Source organism: Zingiber officinale, chromosome 9A, assembly GCF_018446385.1.
Source record: "Zingiber officinale cultivar Zhangliang chromosome 9A, Zo_v1.1, whole genome shotgun sequence".
NCBI classification, from domain to species: domain Eukaryota; kingdom Viridiplantae; phylum Streptophyta; class Magnoliopsida; order Zingiberales; family Zingiberaceae; genus Zingiber; species Zingiber officinale.
Window position 1 is genome coordinate 13,327,077 of NC_056002.1, and position 21,860 is coordinate 13,348,936.

Below are 21,860 nucleotides of genomic sequence, written 5' to 3' on the forward strand. Positions count from 1 at the left end.
ATTATGAACTCTATCCATCATTATTCTATGACTACATTACTTGAAGTGATTTCATCTCTCTCTGCAGTGAATCAATGGTTGTTGACTCCTCAACAATATTTTCGAGTCGCTAGATGACCTCATCCTTTCTTTTCAGTTCATTTGATTGCTCGGATACACTGAATTCTGTATTCAACAAGACAAAAATGTAGACCTTATAAGTCATCTTAGATGCGAAAAGATGGGTCTTCAAATCATGAATATGAAGTCAAGCTTGACCAGGAACAAAGAAAGGGAATGATCGAGGAGAAATACAAATACAGAGATGCAATACTATGTTTAACATTATTGGGATAACCAAAGTAGTTATGATATCACATGCTGGAGTTGTAATCGAATACCAGACAAATGGAGACCAATTATCATATGGGATGATGGTATATGGAGCAACACTTCCAGTACAACAATTAAACATCAAGCAATCTGCATTAGGAGATTCCTGGAAACCTGATGCAGTGATGCTCCAGATCCATCCTAAATAGAATTTAAAAGCTCGAGAGAACGACTGAAGATAAATAGGTATAGTCCTAACCTAAGGAGGAGATTCTCAATCTTAGCTGTTGAATCTACTTCTCCATCGGTGAGCTCGGGCTCTTTGCCTCGCCTAACGCATCTTCGGCGTCCGCCTCCGTTCCCGCTGGGACTCCAACCAACGCCAACCAGAATCCAAATCTGGAGACGCCCATTGACGTTGCTGTAGCTCTCACTTCGCTCCGCCGTTCGTTCTTGTAGAGAAAAAGGGCGGTGAGAAAGGGACGCCGTTCAGGTGTGGAAGGAGTTCGCACGTGTCTTCTGCAGCAAGCGGAGGCGACACCTGTCAGACACGTGGCGCATAACACGCGCTTGATACTGCTCGGTTCTCTTCGGCCTCTGATCCATTGATTTTGAATCGGACGGTAGATGTAAAATCACGTCAACCTTCGATATGTCTTAACCATTGAGAGAATGTTACATTTCACTCCAAATATTTAATAAAAATTTACACTGTCTCCTTAAAATAACAGAAAGCTTGCTTCAATCTCTGGAAAAGCTCGCAGGACCTCTCCAGGTAAACGACATTTCATTCCCAACTCAAAAGACAACTTCTAACTCTGTTACATTCATATAATTTGTAGAGTATAACTAATCTCAGTGAAAATCCAACCTAAATAAATATAATTTCCTTTTCTTTCCTCAAATGCCTACTCACAGAGCACAATTTCCTCTTCAATGGTTCATCAGCATCGCCTCCAATCTCCTCCTTCTCGCTACATGCTTCAGTTTCTCCATGGACACAAGCCCTACTTGCCTAACGCGCTCCCTCGACAAGCCAAACCTGACGAAGAAGAGAAACAGCTCTTAGTAGGCTTCATGAATGTAAAGCTTCAGATTGAATGCAAAACTTCAGAAAAACTTTTCTACTTACTGTTTGCCGATTTCCTCCCATGTATGGCATTCACTGTCAATACTGTGGTACAATCTTATGATGTCCCTCTCCCTCTAGCTCAGTGTTGCATTCAAAAGCTTATCGACTTCATCCTGAAGAAATTTATGTGCCATCAGAATTGTGGGATGAACCGAGATAATCATAAACTGGTAAAACGTACCTTGAGGGACCATTCCTCGAAGCCATGCCAGGGGTTATTATCGAGTTTTGGATCTGCAATATACTGGAGGAGAGAACAATGTTAGGGCGTACGATAAAGGTTAAGAATTCAAGCCAATGAATGTGGAGTTACACTGTGGAGAGTCGCGTCTCTCCAGGGATGCCATTCACGGAGGGAAAGACTTCTCTATCAAGGGAGAGAACTTTGATCACAGTCTGCAGTTTGAACAACTTAAAGATAGCTTCTTCTGAATTACTATCAAGCTACGAGTCAAGTAAATATGGGAACAAAAGTGTCCCACAAAAGTGAGTTCATACCTTTGTGGCGTTCCTCACTTTCTTCTGTGACATATTCAGGGATTCGGCGAGTTTCTGAACAAGGATTAGGAGTTAACCAACATTGAGCTACCGATTAAATGTAAGAGAAAGATAAGATTGAGTTACTGGTTAAACTGATAGAAGGTAATTGTTCTAAAGTCGAGATCATCAAGCAGACAAGATGGATTAAGAAAAGAGGTCACTTTAAGTATGGTTAACTGCAAAATATCCCAAGAAAATTGCAATCGCAATTGAAAACCATCGAGTGGGATATACATTCAACTTACATCAATAGATGGTGCAATTCCGTTCTCTTCCAGCCTAACTTTCGCGTGCTTAATCGATGTTAATCGCTCGTGCAAATGAACAGGTAATCTTATAGTGTCCTGGAGTTCTTAAACGGTGCTCTTGTGACACCCTAGAAAAAAATACAGCTTTAATAAAAGACTGAAGAATAAATTGGTGTTCAACAATTCCTCATTGTACGAAGATTATAACAAAGATATAAGAAGTTTCCTATCGAGCTATCTAGCATACCTGTCGTATCCACCAATATACTTAAGTAGAGATTTTGAAGCCTTTAGAAGAATCAAACTTTTCTATCCCACGAAGTAAGCTAATCAAGCCAGCCTAAGGAAGAAGCAATTGTATTAACACGTCTATGTGAGTATAGTTTAAGACTAAGCGATGCGAAAAATTCTATAATGAAAGACTCACCTAGGCAAGGTCAGCCATTGCTATCCCCATGTTGTCATACTTCTGAGCAATTGACATAACTAGGCGAACATTGCTCATTGCAAGCTTTTCTCGTGCCAGAGAAGATTCAAATATCCTTTTCCGCAATTCAAATAGTGATATCCTAAGTGAAGAGCCAATTGTTTGTCAGTTGGTTCAACTCCCAATTTTGTTTTCAACCTGCAAACATGAATAACTCAGTTATACTCCACAAGCAACAACTAGAAGAATAAAGAATGAACTCATCTAGTAGATATATCATGATTGTAAATGTAAAGGCATTTACTTCAAGAACACATGAATAAGTAACAAAAATGTGTTGTTTTCATCTAAAGAATTGGCTACAAACTGTACATGTATAAACACAAGATTCACATTGAAGCTTAACATGTTGCAGAAGTTGTGACTTCTACTGCAAATGGACTGGAGCACATTTTCGATTGCACTAAACAATAATGCTTCAGTCGGTTCGTGTTGTTTGATCTATAGCAAAAGGACATAGATTCATTGTCAAACAAGGATTCTGATGAGAGAAGTTACTCACTTTTTTCTCTGTTCCTCTAAACGCATACCAGCTTTTATTTTTTTTGACAGATTAACCACTTCAGCATGTGTCAGCAAGTTCTCACTAACAAAACCCCGCAGATAACCACTCAAATCAGACTTAAGTAACTCAGGACTAACACGAAAGTGAAATGATTTCACGCTTGCAGGTTCCATGTCATTGTTACGAGCAAAACATTTCCTTCTACAAGTTAATCTCCTTTTGCGAGCAGATATCCCTGAGTGAGTAATGGCAGGTATATGAGAATTCCTATGAACAGAAGCAGAAGTTGTATCCATGAAAGGAAGTTCCAATTGCTTCTCCAACATAGATTTCTGCAGCAAAATGAGGACCTCAAGAGAAGATTCAAGGTCAGGCCTCTCAGACCAAGTAACACTAGTTGAAGGAGCCCAAGTATTGACATGCTCTTTCAGTGCCTTGATTGACTGTATGTATCTGGTTGGTGGAACATTCACCCCGAAATGGGAAGATTTCTGTGAAACTATGATACACTTTGTGGAGGGAACAAAAAATGGTAGCATATTGTGATCTGCAGCAGGAAATAACTTCTCTACAAGGTCAGTTGAACAAAATGAACAAGTCAAAAGCCTCTTTCCTGTGCTTAGTCCAATAATTGCTGCTGTTGCCATCACCCAGCTCAAAATGCCTGCAAAGTATCATTCTTACTAGATCAAAAACATCTCATATGAGTTGCAGTGCCAAGAAATTCAACTCTAAATCTTTTATCATGGACTTAAAATGATGATATAAGAGAAATTGACTGCAAAGTTGCAACAATTATGAGACAGGTGGGTTATCAAGAACTTAGATGCAACTATGTTAGACATATCACTCTCATCTGTACCAGAAATTCGAGCTCTTAATTCGTGTGAATTATAAATTTAAGCTCTGCGATAATGGTGATTAAATCAAATCTTACGAAGACAAAGTTCATACGATGAAACCCTAGCATAGAGAGACATAAAAATCTAACAGGTGCCGATTAGAATCATAGATTAGAGATGCACATTAATGGACATAACAGATACCTGCCTAGAAAATAATCGTAATGAACATTCAACCTACTGTACATGGATGAACACTCAAGCTACACCTGCACCGGGGCAAAATGCATCCCGTGATTTACTTGCATATATCTTGCCGTGGGCGGGCTATACTGGATGAGAAGGATTCCCCACTGAGAAGAGTCAAACTACACAAAAACCTTTTTTTTACCCTATCTACTGTGCACAAAATGCAATATTGCAAAAGGGAGTCTATTTCCAGCACCTCAACGATCCACTCTCTAGCCCCAAAATTCGTTCTTTGCAGTTCCCACAAAAAGAAAATACCCAAGAGAAGAACACGTCGCAAGAACACCAGGAAGTAGCTTTCGTTATACTCAAATCGCCGACTGCAATCCAGAAACTAAAAAGGCGCATGGATGGACACAAAAACCAAGCAAAACTGAAGGCAAAACCGAGAGAAGAGAATCGACCAAGGCGTGTGCGCACCAGAAGGTGGTGGCCGTGTGGTGTGGACGAACTGCTTCAGATTTCGATCAATTTTCAATTTTTTTCCTTGTTTTCCCCTGCCAGTCAGCTTCTCTCCCTTCCTCTCTCCGTGGTTATTTGTGAAGGAGAGCGAGTAGGGAAGCAAGGCGGAGGTGGAGATATCGGAGGGAAGCCATTGGTTGGCGCAAATATTTGGCACACGCCTATTGGCGCACATCGATCCGTATGGATCCCCCACAACCTCATCGCCATGGCGCTGCCTCCTTAAATCGCTTTGGGCTCAAGTTTAGATTATTTCTAATAGAGTAAATCTAGTTAACTTATTCAATTAATCCAATTAATCTATTTTTTTATGGCCGTGATTACAAGGTGTTTTATATATAATCATGTCTGAACGCTGAATCAACGGATGCTGAGCACGTGACGCTCTCCGAATTGCTGACGTAGATCTTTGACCGATCGTACGGACCTCCGACGAACCTGCAAGGAAGTCGTGCCGGGAAGGGGTTCCCGGCGACGACCCTCCGATGCTCAAGCCAGGCAAGTGGACAACAAAGAAGTGACTCTCAATATCGGAGAATACGTACCTCCGGTGAAGTGTGAGGTCATTTATATAGAGCTGCGGAGAGGCTCACACACACATACCGAGGCGAGTACGTGTCCTCAGCCCATACCTCAGCATGGGCTTGTCAGAAGAGCTTACCTGACACCATACTGCTACAGTCCGAGCACATCTCTGATGGGACAGCGGCGCTCTCTGCCATAAGATCCTGCGTATGGCTTGATCATCGGACATACTCGCTGTCAGAAGATGTTCCCTTGTCCTTTGTCTCTTCTTACCCCATGCTAGCGTCCGGCCGGTCGGCATATTCCTTCACGCTCGGGCGGTTGTATGTGCTGGTCCGCTCGGGAGATTCCCGGTCATGTGCTCTGTGGACTGTTCGCAGTGTCGCTATTCTATGTCTTCGGCTGAGCGGGTAATCCGATCGGCCCCGCGACCTTGTTCCCGTGAGCGTCGGAGACCCGACTCCCCGTTGGGCCGTTTTTAATTCTGCTGAGACCCCATTCGGCCGACCAGTCTTCCCTTCCCCGGTCGACCGTTTGACCCTTTGACTTTCACGTGGCGTTGACCTTCCTCAGAGGGGGATCCTTGTTCTTACCTCCGGATCAATATAAATTGAATGTTAAATTATTTTTCATTTAAAAGAAAAATATAATGTTATATCCTTTTCATTTAAAAGTCTACTAAATCTGTATTTATCAGATCAAGGAATAAGAATCTAAATTTATGGGAACTGATATAAATGGTAATTGTTTGATTAGCCGAAATGGACATCCGTCGGTCCGTCTTAGATACGCTTAATATTTAACTGGATCGTGATTTCGCACTCAAATAAATTTCCCAGTTGTGTCCTCTAAGCGTCATTGGAGAATGTAATGGGACCCACCTGAAAGAAGCTCGAACGCCGGCCGCCATGGCCGCATGCATCTCGTCCTCTGCTTCTTTGCTTCTTCTTCTTGTTTCTTCCTCCATTTGATCCTTTATATCCTCCCCCCTCTTCCTTGTTCGAAATGCCAGTGGAAGAAAGTTTACGAGTTCATCGGTGTGATCGAGACCAGGCGCGCTGGGTTTCCCTTGCTGGAGTTCTGAAATTCCTGATCCGGGATGGAGGGGGACTGGAGAGCGAACTCAGACTGTGCCAATGCTTCGAATCCCTTCCACGCCTGCTCGGAGTATTGCAAGAAACGAGCTCCAGGACCGAAGCCCCGAAGCATTCTGCCCTTATTAGGTTTTCTTTCGTCCTATCCCTCTTTTGATTCAGTTTTTCTTCTTTTTCGTTGTTGTTGTAGGTTTTGATCGTAAAGGTTGGTTTCCGCAGTCTGCGCAGCTCAAATTGGGGAACCACATGAGGAGAATCGAGTGCTAGTTGCTTCGCACAGGAACGTAGATCCTTCCTGCCGAAACGCCTCCAATCCATACCATCACTGTTCTGACTACTGCTGGACAAGAACCTCTAGGGAGAAAGAACAGAGGGAAGAGAATCGAGCAGGTCTGCTGCTTTCTCCTGTCCCTCCTTTCCGATAGAACTGATTCTTGAAGAAAAGGCCGGATTTTTTTCGGTTTGCATCTGAGAATCTCACAGTTGAACTTCAAAATTTTGTCAAATTCTGATAATGGAGACGCAGCATCGTTTTTCCCAAGCTATTATTCCTCGTTTATTTTGCTTATGAAACTGCAGCATTGTTCTCCTCTTAGTTTCTTCCTTTCAACAAGGAGCGAAGCATGAAGAAATCTCGCTCCTAATTGCAGAAATGAATCTAATCCATACCACCAATCTTCAGAAAATTGCTCTTCGCAAACAATTTACTTTCTCCTTTCTTACTTTCAATGTGGTTTGCTGGTATTTTCTGAAGATTGCAAACTGAAACTGAACATTCATTTTCATGTTCATGCTTCATCTTGTTTGGTTTTTTCTTGTCATGCTTTGTCTAATTCTGTTTTCGTACTTCTCATATGAAACAAACACTGATTTAGTTATTACTGAGAGGAAGGAGGACAAGAAGGCAGAGAAAGTAGAAATGGAGATCATCAACCCCAAGTGTGCAAATGCATTAAATCCATACCACAAATGTGCTGACTACTGCTTCAACAAGTAAAACAGTTTTTGTACCTCAGTTCGATGGACAAACATGTCACATTGTCTGTGGTTTCCCTGTTTCTGCACTGCATCCTTTTAGCTTTTATTGACTGTTTACAGCCCTTATTTTTCATTGCCATCCAATGTGCTTTCTGTAAAAGAGAACAGTCAACTGAATCTCTTGACTCTTTCATGTATTATCAATCTATTGAAGCTTGAACTCCAGAAAAGAGATTATCAGATGATAACAAAACGAAGAGAGTATCCAACTTCCTACTTAAACAGAAAAAGATGAAAAAGACATCGATTAACACGTTTTCTGTTCAATAATGTTAAGCACTTCATTTCGATTACAACAACTGATTCTACAAGGATGCTATCTACTTAGGACGGTAAATGAGCCGAGTTGAACTGCACACTAAAAGGCTTGAGTTCGGACTCGGTTCGTTATCCCTAATCTCGAGCTCGGCTCAAGTTTGATTTGAGCTTTAGTTCTTAAGCTCGAGCTTGGCTCGAAATAAAATTAAATAGTTCGAATTCGACTCGAGCTCGACTCGAAAAAAACTTGTTTAAAAATTTAAGGAACTTAGTTTGAACTCGTTTAAGATAATTAACTATAATATATATAAAAGATAAATGAGTCTCATAATGAATATGTTCGCGAGCCTCTTAATAAACACGTTCATGAGCAACTAAACGAACATGTTCACGACTTCACAAACCAAATACTGTTAAGCTTGAGCTTGACTCGATAATGTTTTCGAGCTCGAAATCAAGCTTAAGTTCGGCTCGTTAACTTAGTTGAACGAACTCAAACAAACATTTTTTTGAGACGATATCTCAATAGATCGCGAACGGCTTAACTCATTTACACCTCTTATCTACTCAGCTAGTAAGACTCATTTGAGTCTCCTCGGATGGGTCTAGTGACTAGCACATGAGGTGTTGCCATCAATAAGGTTTGGGATTCGAATCTTGGCAAAACGGAGGTAAATGCCTCCCTTATGTGGTAATCATCATTCCAAAGGCTAGTAGCCGCCCGTGATTTACCTCCTCCGTGTTGACCTTGGGACGGATTGACAAAGACACTGGGGGTGAATATATTCACCTTTTACCACTAATTAGTAAGACTCATTGGAGTTGTTACCAAAGTGGCATATGTTATCGGTAAAAAAAAAAAAAAAAACTTGTTCGTTCTTCCTTGTTCTTTATTTTTGTGCAGTGATTGGAGGATTTGATTACCCATTCTCATACTTGATCCTCAACACTCTGTGAAAGGTATAGAAGAGCTTAACACTTGCATGCTTAACAATGGTGGTGCATAACCAAGCCAATATATATTTATTTATTTATTTTAATCAGTAGCTGATCCTGTCCGAGCGCTGAGTCGATGGACACTGGGGATGTGACACTCTCCACTGTCTTCCACTGGTGATATAGATCTCCGACGAACCTGCAAAGAAGCCGAGCTGGGAGGGGTTTCCCGGCGACGACCTTCCGACGCTCAAGTCAGGCAATGAAGAAGAAGAGGCTACAGTGATCAAAATAACATACCTCCGTCGAAGTCTGGGGGTCTTTATATATGACCCCGGGGAGGCGCGAGCACGCTTCTCGATGCGTGCACGCTTCCCCAAACATACCTCAGTAGGGTTGTGTCAGAAAAGCATGTCTGACATTATTCCGCAATCGTCCGAGCATATCCCGGATGTGACGGTGGAAACTTCCACCGTACGATACTCTATCCGTTCCGGGCGGCGACCCTGCTGTTTGTCGGCAACAGGTGTCTCGAAGATGAAGTTACCAGTTGTCCTTTTTGTCTCCTAGCACTCTTACATGCTCCCGGGTCGAGCGGACCAGCCGCTCGGCGCTCATGGCCTCCGGGACTGCGTATACCTCGGCCCGGGCGGGGAAGCCCTGCTCATGTGCTCGAATAGAATTGCGCCTTATTGTCCTGCGGCTCGGCCGAGCGGCCTGTCCGCCCGGCCCATAGACTCCTTTACCTGAGCATCGGAAATCCAACCCCTGGTCGGGTTGTCTTTCGTCCGGTCCGGGAGACCCCTGGTCGGGCTGTCTTTCGTCCGATCCAGGAGACCCCTGGCCGGATGTCCGGTCGATCGGATGTTCGGTCGGCCCGCCACTCCGCTCGGCACGACCTCGAGGTTGACCTCCACGTGTCGTTGACCTCCCGCCAACGAGGATCTCCTGTTCTTACCACCGAATCAGTAACCATTTACGCATTCAAGAAATTGAACATACTAATACTATAGTACTGCTAAAACCATCCACATTGGTATTAAAGCTTCACGCATTAATACTAATGTGGATGATCTTATATTGAAGTGAAATATAATCATCCATGTTTAACTAATCACAAAATAACAGGCTCCATTAATAGATTGTAAAATTAGAGGAAAAAAAATATGAAAAATGAAATTATTCAGTATTTCAACTATCATTCGTCGTAATTTTACCCCTGAAATTTGCTATTAGGAGAGTAAAATAAGTATTTTGACTATTAATAGAAACTTTTGGGCAGTAAAAATGTAAAATGAAAATACTAGAGGTGTTTTGCCATTAACAAACTTTGGAGGATATTTAATAAAATTCTGAGGGCTATTTTAAAAATTACTTGGGCTGATATTTCTAGGCCTATATTTCGTGGGCCATGAAAGCGTTTAAAAACGGCTGCGTCAATTCTTCCAGTTTTCTTCTCTGCTGCTGCGTCTCGGTTCCAACCACCGCGTCTTCGTTTCGCCCTTCTCTTCTTCCTCGTGTGCTGGACATGGCGACCAGGAACCGGACGCCGATCTACCGGAAGTACCGCGACGCCCTCCGCAACGTCCGAACCCCTTCCCTCACGTCGCTCTCCGGCCCGTCGACCTCTTCCTCCTACGTCGGCGGAGGCGGCGGGCCCGTTATCGAGCTAGTCAGCGCCTCGCTTCTCCGCCCGGATCGATCCTACGCTCCTCTTAGCACCGAAGACCCTAGCGGTTACAGGTCGGATCTCGCTCTTTCTTATTTGATTCCTTCGCTTTGCGTCTCCGATTACTGTTTCCCTCTATCGTATAGAGTCTTTCGGATCACATAGATCCAGTAGTTACTTTTGAAATTGTCTAATTAGTCACCTATCATTTTGTTTGTGTCATCGCCTTGTGTTCAGAAGATTGGGTAACTGTGGCTAGGTTGGAGATAGAATGTGTGTATGGTCTGGCACTTAGTCATTTAGGTTATCAAAATTGATTATCTTATCATTCTAAAAGCGATGGTATGAAGTTAATTTTCTGTCACACTGGAGTGGATTAAGTGATAGTTGGAGCACATGGAAGAAATGGATCTGAAAGGATTAAAGAGCTTCTGATGTGAAAGGTTGGCCGAATTGTGTGTTGCTTCACCTTATTTCTTTTTTATCCAGAAATGGGGGTGTGCGGGGGGAGGGGCATGTGTGTGTAGGAGTGGGAGGGTTGATTGTGGATTAGTTGAGATCATAACAAAAGTAAAACGGCAACATGATAGAGATTGGGTGTCTATTGTTACCTCTCAAAGTATTAGTTTCTTATACTCACAATGATCAAGGTGGTATTATAGATAGCTTGTTGGGAGTTAGCATTTACGAAAGATAACTAATCTGTTAGCTTTTACATGTCCTATTTGATTGTTCCAGAAGATGAAAATGGATTTATGAGCATTAAAGTTTCTAAATTTAATTTGGCACACTACTTAAAATTTTCTAATGGCTGCATAGTGAAATCTTTAGAAATATGTATAGTTATTTCTTTAGCCTATCTCAATTTATGGAACTTAGAAGGAACAACAGGTTCATTATGGAAATAACTTTAATAGGATAAAGGATGCACGATTAAAATAGAGAAGAGCTTTTTAAATTTCTTGAAATCAACATATGATCCTTAAGCTAAAGAAGAATTTTATAGGACTATGGTACCATCAACTATGCTTACTGGCCTGAGTAATAGCATATAAAGATGATTTAGTTTATCAAAGATGAGATAGATATGTAAGGTTACTGAAATAATAAATATGTTATTATCTTATAATTAGGTGTAGCCCCAATAGATGGAAAGATGAAAGAGAATATATGGATAGGTTCAAAGTTGTCTCTTGCACTCTGGTTTAAATCTATGTAGTATGTATGGATCTATGTCTTCAAAAGATTCTATAATAGTGATGTTTAATATGAGAATTTAGAGTTGGATAGAACTTGACAAACATTTTTAAAAAATATATTTATTTTGAGTAGAGATGTTTCTCTATTTTCCAATTTTTCAATGAGTTGCATTACCTTGCTTGAAATCTAACAACATGTTTAGTAGTGCATTATTTATTCTTTTAAAATAATCCTTTATGAAATTTTGAGTAGCTTAATGTAAAAGAAATGCTCTTAAGTTGACCTAGAGTTGACAAAAAAAAAATCAAATGTGAATTTTATAACACAAAGAAAAAATATCTAGGAATAGTTTAACTAAATGAACAAATTTGATGGCTGAAAATGGAGAGTGACTTTGGGAGTCTTACACAATCCTCATGTTCTCATAAGCTGAAACTAAAAAATTTGGGATAGTGGTTTGACCAATCATGTTTTCTGGGTTAAGTATTGATGGTTAAAGAACATCTTATACAGAAAACTTAATGGATATTGGAATATTAAGATGACATAGACAAATCCTGGTCCCACCACTAGATTATATTGAGATGATACAATCAAGCGTGTATAATTTCCTTTTATTCAGATGACTATTTATTAGCATGCAGTGAAGATGACTGATTTATTTAAATATGATTGTTGATGGAGTGTACCCACCCATCCTTATTCCTTATCTCAAGTCAAAAGAGTAAAAACATCCTGTTTCCATACTGAACAGAATAACCTACATTTCTCATGCATGGTTACAATGTCTTTCATCTGAATCATCAAGTTGTCTGGTGAACTCTAATATATATAAATTGTTAAAATTATTTACATAAAATTTGATGGTTCAAGTTTGTGGGTTTTAGGCTTTTAGGAGACCACTGTTTGGTCTTTTCTGCCGCATAATGTTGCAAGCAGAGCTTCAAAATGCATGTGGGGGTAACTCTGAGATAATTGAAGTTCTGAACTTCTTTACACCTAGAAATTTTACTTCAGCCTTACATATCCTTCAGGAATGTAATATTGTTAAGCATTCTCTTGGTGATTTATCATTTGTGCTTTTTCACTGCATGAGAATCTCTACTTTCTGATTTAGTCAAGAACTGTTGTGTTTTTGTTCCTTTTCATTCCTATTCATTTCTTCTTTTTAGTTAACTTATTAAAGTTTAAAAGCTGGAATCCTTGTGATGATATTCACAATAATGCTCAAAATTTATACAGATATTCAAAATACTAGAAACCAATTAAACATGCAATTAGCTTATTGCAGTACAGGTGCAGCTATGATTGGTTTACCTCCAGCTTGGGTGGATTGTTCTGAAGAAATAGCTGCAAATATGCAGCGTGCTCGGACAAAAATGGCAGAGTTAGCCAAGGCCCATGCAAAAGCTTTGATGCCTTCTTTTGGAGATGGGAAGGAGGATCAACATGCCATTGAACTCCTAAGTCATGAAATAACAGATTTGTTGAAGAAATCTGAGAAGAGACTACAAAAACTTTCCTCAGGTGATCCTTCTGAAGATTCAAATGTTCGGAAAAATGTTCAGGTCTGGTATAGTTTTCCAGTTATTTCTTTTCTTGATTATTGATAATTATTTCCTTATTTATTTTTTTCCTAAATACATCTGTATGTGATTTTGTATTCAAAATTTTATATTATGAAGTTAATTTTTTAGTATGATCACCTTCAGTTGATTAAGAAACCATGCAAATGGTTTCTTAGAGATCACAAATCAGAATTGTTTAATTGTTGAAACACTTCAGTGGCAACTGTTAAGCATTTTTTACATGTGGTTTTATAAACTTTCCACCGGTTTGTGACTTTTGTATGCTTCTACTCAGCGTTCTCTTGCAACTGACCTCCAAAACCTCTCAATGGAGTTTAGAAAGAAACAGTCATCTTATTTAAAACATCTTCGGCAGCAACAGGAGGTTTGTGGATCTTAATTTTGTGTCTCTTTGTATCAATTGGTTTTTATGTGTTTATAAAGTCGTTTTCTCTATGATGCCTTTAGGGACAAGATGGTGTTGATTTGGAGATGAATCGCAATGGAATTAGACACAAGTTAGAAGAAGATGATTTTGATGATGTGGTAATTCTTTTGTTTATTTTGCACTAAGTTCAGGGTTTCGGTATGAAATGAATGTCTAATGGCCAACTAAGGACAGCTATTAGTTCACATTTCTTAATGATTTATAGTCTCAAGTGTACAAAATTTTATCCCTCTGTGACTGAGCACGGTGCATTTTCAGTTCACATGTTAACACCTTAATTTCTGTGTTGACCCATTTTTCTTTGCTTTTGAACCTTTATTTCTTCAGGGTTTTAGTGATGTTCGAATATCTACACTGAAGAAAAGTGAGGCATTCACAAGAGAGAGGGAAAGGGAGATTGTACAGGTGACATAATTTGGAATATTTGGATTGCCTGGGTCCATAAAATCAATCTTGAATGACATTACAAAGTTCAGTGGTGGTGTGTATCAGTATCATGTAAATGTTTTTATGACTTACTATTATAGGTAATTCTTGTTACAGGTTGTAGAATCAGTGAATGAACTTGCTCAGATCATGAAAGATCTCTCGGTCCTTGTGATAGATCAGGTAATCTTTTCTGCTGATACCAAATGACCTGGATTTTATTTGGATACAATGTGGCCACTTTCTGATAGATGTGATATCAACAGGGAACCATAGTTGACCGGATTGATTATAATGTACAGAATGTTGCAAGTTCAGTGGAAGAGGGCTTTAAACAGTTAGAGAAGGTTCTCTCTCTGTTTGTTTTTGTTTTGACTTTCACTTTGTCTCTCCTTTGCCTTTGCTTAAACTGTCTAAAAGATGAGTCGTTGATGTTGGTCTTTTAGAGTCATTGATGTTGGTCACAAAAATTACCTCTTTTTCTAGTTATTTGCAAATATGAGATAAATCTTGGTTCATGCCTTAAATAAAATTGTTTGATGACCAAGAGCCAAATTGTGATGTTGGCTGTTGCGTCATTTCTCACTGTTCTGCTCATTTTCACCATCTTAAATTTTGACCCTATGTTACAGTTTACAGGTCTTTTATCAGCTGCCTAGCTCTTGTGATCCTTCTTTTCTTTTTCTTTTACAAACAGTCACATGTCTTGGAAATAAAATAATAGCATTAAAGTGCACAATATTATCTTTAAATACTGCTTATTTCCAACAAAAGATAATAAACTATGTCTATGATAATGGATATGGACAGAAAGAAATTTCAGTGAACTTTATATGTATGACCAACATTTAATCTGTTTTAGTAAATAAAAAGGATAATAATCTACATTTTTTCCCCAGTCGATAGATAAATCTTCCTGCATATGCTCTTGAGTTCATATTTTTTTTTTGCAACACTAGAGATGATAGTTGATATGATATAGTAGGAAATAGAGCTCAATGGTATAAAAGGATCCGTATAACCGACCCCACCTAGTGGGATAAGGTTTGGTTGTTGTTGTTGTTAGAGATGATAGTTGATGCTTGAACTCTCTCGTGCATGCTTAGTGAAGGATACTTGCAATCTGAAATCAGCTTCTACATCTTTGTTCTAAACTATATTTTTTACATCTGTTGAAATGGTATTATGTCCTATGTATTTCATGTTATTGAACTGGTATTTCAGGTTTGGTTGTTGTCGTGCATGCTTGTTATTTTGTTGATGGTTGGTGCATTTCTGCAGGCTGAGAGAACGCAGAAAAAAGGTGGAATGGTCATGTGTGCCACTGTGCTTATTATATTGTGCCTCATCATGCTTGTTCTCTTGATCCTGAAAACCATATTCTTCTGATTCACTGTAACTGAGACGGAGTCCAGTCAGCGTTTCTTGTGAATATTCAGCACCGGTTTCAACAGATGTCAAAAGTGTATTCCATTCAACTGGTTTGTGTAGCGAGAACATATCATGAAGTGAATTATTCATGCTGGGTGCAGGATTAGTCCAAATTTGAGAACATAGTTATCCTAGAGATATCTCCTCGGATAATATATGGTGAGAAGTTTCAGGTCGGTGCTACTTTTTTGAGTTGTTGTAAATGAAGGCTCTGTAAAGATCATTCAAACAATGTTTCCAATTCACAATATTTTTTTCTTGGGGACATTCAGACCAAACTAGTTATTGAGCTCATTTCCAAAATAGATATTTCACAAAAGCTGGAACACGGTTCTCAGTTTGTCTCCACTGGTTCTTCACAGGTATATGATCTATCCTGGTAATAAAGATCTAGGCATGTAACTTTCATCGACTGCTTGTAAAACGTTGGGTTAGTAATCAACATGGCATTCTTTTTTGGAGTTTGTACTATTTTCACTCACTCTTTTCACCAAACTAGGACATCGGTAAAGTTTTGCTTGGAGACTGGTGTGGCACTATCATCACTGTGTTGATTTATTGACCTGATATGTTCCTCCATAGCAAGTTTCAGCTGGTTATTTTCAAGAAATAACTCATTGGACCACATTCTTGGGGTTATCTTGCTCCTATTACCCCCATCTCTCATTGTCAGCTCCTTAACCACCGACAAGATGAAGATGGTCCCCCTTGTCCCATTGATCCAGGCTGTAGAGGCTTTTTTTTTTTTTGGCATTATAAGTATTCATTTTCGCAACGACTGTTATTCGACTAGATCTATGGCTGTTTCTTGTTTTCCAAACCGAACATTTGTTCTTTTTGTCATTTCATCTTGCTTTCCTTTCCGCCCTAGATTTTGGTGTCTTGTTTTTAGGCAAAGCAGCACAGAAAGAATGGACTGGGGCCCCTTGACATCTCACTGGAGTGATGAGCAAGTCATGGCTTGTGGATGATTGCCCTTATTGCAGCCATTGATCCCACCCTCTAAAGCCATCAATGGAGTGAGCTTCTTCCTCTCCTCAGACACAACCTTGTAAGTAGCAGATGCTTGCAAGCAAAAAGGTAGTTACCATGCCACACACAAGAAAATATGCCAGTCCACCATACTACCACTCAAGTTTAAAAAAAAAAGAAGCGAAATTCCATAGCAAGGCAAGGCAAGGCAAGGCAAGGCAAGGGTTGTCCAACTACTTAGAGACAAAGTTGGCACCCACTTGGTTTGAACTTTAGGGTTCATCAGTATTGCCTATGGACTTCCCATACACAATCTCTTGGTCTGGCTGTGCTCAAAAAGAAAATAATAATTGCTCTTTCACTCCTTGTCCATCATTGCTTCTCTGTGAACCAAGGAATACTACATTCTTGTGGAATGCACTTTGCAATATTTCACACACCACGATACCACATGCTCTACTTCCTGTTAATGTTTTGGGTGTTCCCTGAACAATTATTCAACATATACTTGATGCTCTTTCTTTTTTCTTTGTGAAATGCAAGAGAGAAGAAGCCTTCAGAGTTTTGATGCCTATAATCATTGAACCTATTTGCAAGCCAGCTAAGACCTTGTAAAGTTCTATGGAAGAGGCATGATTTCTCATGAAAAGGTATGGTTCATGATTAGCAGAGAGATTACAACTTTTGACTTTGTTATTGGATTTAATAACACTTAGTTACCTTTTTGAGAAACAAAAGATGACAAAAACCATGCTTGCTAAATACTGACAGAGTTTGAACTTTGAAAGTGTCAGATATTATGATAAATTCTTAAGGCGAAATGAAGCTTTACCAATATGTTAAAGTTCATAATCTAATCTCATGTTGATGCTGCTGAAGCAGATCAAATGTTTGCCATTTGTTGAGGATTGAAACGTTGCAGGCAGCAAAAGTAAAAAACTTTACCCTATTGTAAATAGTTCGCTGTCCTGGTCAGAAACAGATACTGTCTCCCTTCCCAACACACGCTGAGAAACCCAAAGTTTCAGATAGGAAGACAGACCCACCGGCTCTCTCCCATCCGAATACCATCTCTATCTCTTCTCCACCATTGATTGAACCCGTAACAAATCACTCACGCACCCTCTCTCTCTCCTTCTCCTCTTTAAAAATCCCTCTTTTGTTTATCAGTCTACCGACACCGCCCCATTCCGCTTCCTTATTGACAGAAAAAATGAAGGAACTGTGCGTTTCTGCTTCGCCGGCGAGGGGCCCGAGCGCGTCTGCCAGCTGCCGCCATGAGTGAGCTCAAAGGCGGCTCCTTTTTCTGCTGCGGACGCCTTCTGTTTTCCCTCTCGGCCTTTCGGGTTTTCCGATGAACACCTCGGCGGCGGGGTTCGGCGTGCGGCCGCCCTTCACGGCGGCGCAGTGGCAGGAGCTGGAGCACCAGGCGTTGATCTACAAGTATCTGACGGCTGGAGTGCCTGTGCCGCCGGAGCTCTTGATTCCCATCCGGAGGAGCTTCGAAGCTCTACCTGGTCGATACTGGCACCATCCTGCGCGTAAGCCTTTCCCTTCTTCGCCCTTTATGGTTCAGTTTAAATCATTTTCTCAGAGATTAAAATCGCTTTGCTCTTCGTTCCGGCTTGATCTGTGCGATTTTAGCTGGCTAAGTTTTTTTTAAAAAAAAAATGCGATCTTTAAGGCGGATTTACAGTTTTGAAACTTTGTTTTGGTTATTTCTGGCTTCTATTCTCAACGCTATTGACGAAATGGCTTTGTATCCTTTCTTCCTTCTTTTTGGTTAACTAATCTTCTTTACTAGTTGATTTCGCTTTTAATATCATTCTCTTCCCTATTTTTTCCTTCAAATATTCAAGTTTTGTGTTTGCAACGAGTCCTGCAACCGTTGCCAATAAGAGTTTCTCTTTATTTTCTTTGATGAGAGTTTTGTTTGCTTTTCATCCCAAATGCTGCATTCGTTTTTGCGGAGCTTTCTTTTCATAAACTTTTGAATCTTGTTCACCGAATGAATGACTGGTTGGTTGTTCTTTGAGTCCAGTAGCTTACTGTTCCTACTACGGGAAGAAGCTGGATCCTGAACCAGGGCGGTGCCGACGGACCGATGGGAAAAAGTGGCGCTGCTCCAAGGACGCCCACCCCGACTCCAAATATTGTGAGCGTCACATGCATCGCGGCCGCAACCGTTCAAGAAAGCCTGTGGAATCACAATCTGCCTCTCAGTTGCAGTCATCTGCGGCATCTGTCACTCCTGCGAGCAGCAGCGGTGCTGGTGGTAGTGGTGGGGGAAACTTGCAGAGCATTAATCCCCAGCATTCTGTTGCAAGTCATGTCAATGCGCAAAATCTGTGCCTTGGTGGCTCCAGCTCGACTCAGCTGTCCATGGACACTGGCCCTCTTGCTCCCAGGTACCTTTTATCTCTCTCATTGAAATGGCAGCATACTTCGATATGTTATTGATCATTACGATTTCCCCCCAGCCACATGCATATTATTGTCATATAGAAACATTGAAATGACTCCTGATTCAGCTGCTGTATCCTGCTCTCATTGTTCTCTTAGGGCAGTGCGGTGGTTGAGGCATGGGGTGTTGCCACATGAGGACTTAGGGCCGAAACTCGGCGCGTCCGAACATGTCTTGCTCCGTGCCTTGGCCACCTGCACTAATGACTAGTAGTCATCCGTAATTTATCTCCTCTGTGTTGACCTAGGGATAGGTTGGTGGGGAGCGAGCAAATCGTCTTTTGCCACATGTATCCGGCTCTCATTGATCTCAACCGCTTCACAAGTGAAGCAATGGTCGGGATTAAAAGAACCAGATCTACTGCCTGGATAGGGACGTTCATCTGAATTTTGCATGAAACTGTCATATTTATCAAAGATTGGATGATTAATCAAGTTTTGCCATGCAGAATTATATTGGTTGATGTGTGCTTATTTGTTGGTAAACCAATGCGTGGCTAGGTTGGTATAAGCAAAGTAGTATTACAGTGTAATATTCTGCTTTCATGTTATGGTTTATGAACTTAAGTTTAGTAGTGTGCAGTGTCATTGGAGATCAAGGAGGTATTTGTTCTGGTAGATTATTTCTGTAGTATACTTATAGTTTATCTCAAGAGATGTTTGAGAAGCCCAGAGTCTTTAATGCTCGAGAAACAATTGTGGTCTGTGTCGTTTCAGGTTGTAATTTAGAACATGGGTCTGTTCACTTCTTTGATAATTATGAAAATTTGCATGGAAAGTGATGTTTCAATGAACAGGGCATCTTTCATCCCATTGTTTTCCCTTTTTCTCGTGCTGAAAACCGGAAGTGTTCTGCAGGTAGCGAAGATTAGCCTTCAATGCACCAAAGAAATGCTATGGAGGAAACCGAACCCTAAGTAGTTTTATTTCACTCTTTCTCAGCATCTTTTCGGTTTGGTGTTAGACATGTTACTTACTGATAACATGTTAGTAAATACAAGAGTAACTTAGCAAAACCACTAGTGTTTAGGGAGGCATGACTCATTTCTGGCCAGTGCAATTACAACTATCTATATGTTTTTTTCTTCGAGAAATTGATTTAGCATTGTCATTACTTTCACACAAATAATCTGATTTGCACCAACAGCTTTTCATGTGCATTGTGAAGTAAATGAAGAGAAAGGGTTTATTTACTCATATAAGAGTTTTTAGGGATAAACATTTATGGATTACAACAATGCCACAGAGGAATCCTCACAACAAAACTCAATGCTCCTTATGTCACAAATGATGGTTGAGTGTTAAAGTTTGTTCTCTTTGACAGTGAAATTGGATTTGTCTTTGCATATGTAAATATTCAGTCGACTGGAACTTGCAGGTACTTCTCTGGTGTTAAACCTGGGGTGGATGAACATACTTTCTTCGTAGAAACTACTGGAAATTCAAGGAGTCTCGTTCTGGATGCAGTCGACAGTTCTTGGTGCTTGACGACATCGCGAGTTTCTTCATTTCCCCTGTCAAAGGCTAGAGATCCTTCTCTTCTCCAGAGCTCCTACCCTCAGCTTCAGTCACTTCAAGATCTTGGTCAGGTGACAGGTAGTTCGACCTCAAGACAGCAGCAGCACTCTTTCATGGGCAGCGAGTTTGGTTCACCAGAGCCTGCAAAGCACGAAAGCCAATTCCTCCGACCGTTCTTCGACGAGTGGCCCAAAGCAAGAGACTCTTGGTCTGACATCGAAGAAGATAGATCCAACCGGGCATCCTTCTCCACGACTCAACTCTCGATGTCCTTCCCCATGGCCTCCTCCTCGGATTTCTCTACTACCTCTTCCAGGTCACCTAATGGTGAGTCCATTCCTGAGATTGTGACCAGTGATCCTTGTCATGGTATTTGAAACTTCTGACTCTCGAACTCGCAGATGACTGAAACTGAAGGAAAAGGTTGTAACCTAGAAGAGCTCAGTGGCTGTCCTTGCCTTGTGAGGTTCTCCATTGGAGCATCATGCCCTTGTTTTCTATGGCGGATCAAAACATTTCAGTAATCTGCATTTCTTATTTTCATGAACCGAAGTAAATTTCTTTAGCTGTCTTGTTAATCTGTCTCTCAGTAAATCTGATGTGTCCTGTGATTCAAAACAAAGCCAGGATTAATCTAGTGCTCTTACTGTATAACTTCGATGCAGTGATCAAAGTTATTTCTCAAATATTAAAAAAAATTAAAGTTATTTTCTTTCAAAATACGTCTTTATTTTCCTTTGATCAAGTGATTAGTTTTCATTCATAGTTTTTTTTGTCATCTTGAATATTATAGTTTTTTAAAAAAAGATTCGAAGACAATTTTGGTAAAAAAATGGGTAAAATCTTTTTGCCAATGCTCAAAAGTTTTGAACCATTCGAACCATTTCGAGATCAGATCTTTATGTCAGTCCAGTTGTCCGTAGCGCAGACAGTAACGTATGGTATTCTTAATGTAATGGTGAAAGGTTATCATTAGAAGTGATAACTTGATATTTATTTTATGTAAATATTTATATATTTATATTTATCTGTTTCTATATTTGTGTACTGTTAAAGTAGCTAATCTATATATTTCAATGGTTGTGTTCGGCACAATTATTTACAATCGAAATTATGAGTAAATACTATGGTAAAAGATGAATATCTTTGTCTCAGTATTTTTGTCAATTAAGGTTAATACGGAGAAGGTAAATCACGGACGATTACTATCCTTTAGAATAGTGAATAGCACATAAGGGAGGTATTTACTTCGGTTTTGTTGAGATTCGAATCCCAGATCTCATTGTGACAACACCTCATGCGCTAGTCACTAGATCCATCCGAGGGGACGAAATTATGAGCAAATATGATGGCAAAAAAGGTGAATACGTTCGCCCCCAGCGCTCCCGGCAACCCATCCCAGGGGCAATACGGAGGAGGTAAATCACGAGCGGCTACTAGTCTTTGGAATAATGACTAGCACATAAGGGAGGCATTACCTCGGCTTTGCCGAGATTTGAACCCCAGATCTCATAATGGTAACATCACCTCATGCGCT

The 21,860-nt window shown here is 40.3% G+C and overlaps 3 protein-coding genes and 1 pseudogene across 8 annotated transcripts; 3 read left to right on the forward strand and 1 right to left on the reverse strand.

Moving 5' to 3' along the window:
• Nucleotides 1-942: 942 nt before the first annotated feature.
• LOC122020979 lies at nucleotides 943-4,965 on the reverse strand (annotated as a pseudogene).
• Nucleotides 4,966-6,148: 1,183 nt separating this feature from the next.
• LOC122021157 lies at nucleotides 6,149-7,598 on the forward strand. Its single transcript, XM_042579239.1, has 3 exons — nucleotides 6,149-6,525; nucleotides 6,616-6,786; nucleotides 7,272-7,598. Exons 1-3 carry the CDS (start codon nucleotides 6,402-6,404, stop codon nucleotides 7,391-7,393), a joined length of 417 nt encoding a protein of 138 aa, XP_042435173.1. The 5' UTR covers nucleotides 6,149-6,401; the 3' UTR covers nucleotides 7,394-7,598.
• Nucleotides 7,599-10,062: 2,464 nt separating this feature from the next.
• LOC122019686 (syntaxin-43-like) lies at nucleotides 10,063-15,637 on the forward strand. The gene is made up of 8 exons (XM_042577149.1): nucleotides 10,063-10,371; nucleotides 12,789-13,065; nucleotides 13,361-13,450; nucleotides 13,534-13,611; nucleotides 13,841-13,918; nucleotides 14,057-14,122; nucleotides 14,206-14,286; nucleotides 15,221-15,637. The coding sequence occupies exons 1-8, from the start codon at nucleotides 10,157-10,159 to the stop codon at nucleotides 15,326-15,328; spliced, it is 993 nt and encodes a 330-aa protein (XP_042433083.1). The 5' UTR covers nucleotides 10,063-10,156; the 3' UTR covers nucleotides 15,329-15,637.
• Nucleotides 15,638-15,648: 11 nt separating this feature from the next.
• On the forward strand, nucleotides 15,649-20,960 carry LOC122019685 (growth-regulating factor 4-like). 6 transcript variants are annotated; one of them, XM_042577146.1, is made up of 5 exons: nucleotides 15,913-16,421; nucleotides 16,886-16,992; nucleotides 17,225-17,883; nucleotides 18,384-18,750; nucleotides 20,184-20,960. In XM_042577146.1, the coding sequence occupies exons 3-5, from the start codon at nucleotides 17,697-17,699 to the stop codon at nucleotides 20,698-20,700; spliced, it is 1,071 nt and encodes a 356-aa protein (XP_042433080.1). In that variant the 5' UTR covers nucleotides 15,913-16,421; nucleotides 16,886-16,992; nucleotides 17,225-17,696; the 3' UTR covers nucleotides 20,701-20,960. The 6 variants fall into 6 exon arrangements, with proteins under 6 accessions (XP_042433078.1, XP_042433080.1, XP_042433082.1 ...); XM_042577144.1 differs by adding an exon at nucleotides 15,649-15,732 and having other exon boundaries at nucleotides 16,263-17,883; XM_042577148.1 differs by having other exon boundaries at nucleotides 15,913-17,883; nucleotides 20,184-20,650; nucleotides 20,725-20,960.
• Nucleotides 20,961-21,860: the final 900 nt, after the last annotated feature.

Coding starts and splice junctions, on each gene's coding strand:
- LOC122019686 (XM_042577149.1), top strand. CDS start 10,157: ATGGCGACCAGGAACCGGACGCCGATCTACCGGAAGTACCGCGACGCC. Junction 13,451..13,533: donor ATCTTCGGCAGCAACAGGAG/GTTTGTGGATCT, acceptor TGATGCCTTTAG/GGACAAGATGGTGTTGATTT. Junction 13,612..13,840: donor AAGATGATTTTGATGATGTG/GTAATTCTTTTG, acceptor TTATTTCTTCAG/GGTTTTAGTGATGTTCGAAT.
- LOC122019685 (XM_042577144.1), top strand. CDS start 17,697: ATGAACACCTCGGCGGCGGGGTTCGGCGTGCGGCCGCCCTTCACGGCG. Junction 17,884..18,383: donor ATACTGGCACCATCCTGCGC/GTAAGCCTTTCC, acceptor CTTTGAGTCCAG/TAGCTTACTGTTCCTACTAC. Junction 18,751..20,183: donor ACTGGCCCTCTTGCTCCCAG/GTACCTTTTATC, acceptor TGGAACTTGCAG/GTACTTCTCTGGTGTTAAAC.
- LOC122021157 (XM_042579239.1), top strand. CDS start 6,402: ATGGAGGGGGACTGGAGAGCGAACTCAGACTGTGCCAATGCTTCGAAT. Junction 6,526..6,615: donor AAGCATTCTGCCCTTATTAG/GTTTTCTTTCGT, acceptor TGGTTTCCGCAG/TCTGCGCAGCTCAAATTGGG. Junction 6,787..7,271: donor GAGGGAAGAGAATCGAGCAG/GTCTGCTGCTTT, acceptor ACACTGATTTAG/TTATTACTGAGAGGAAGGAG.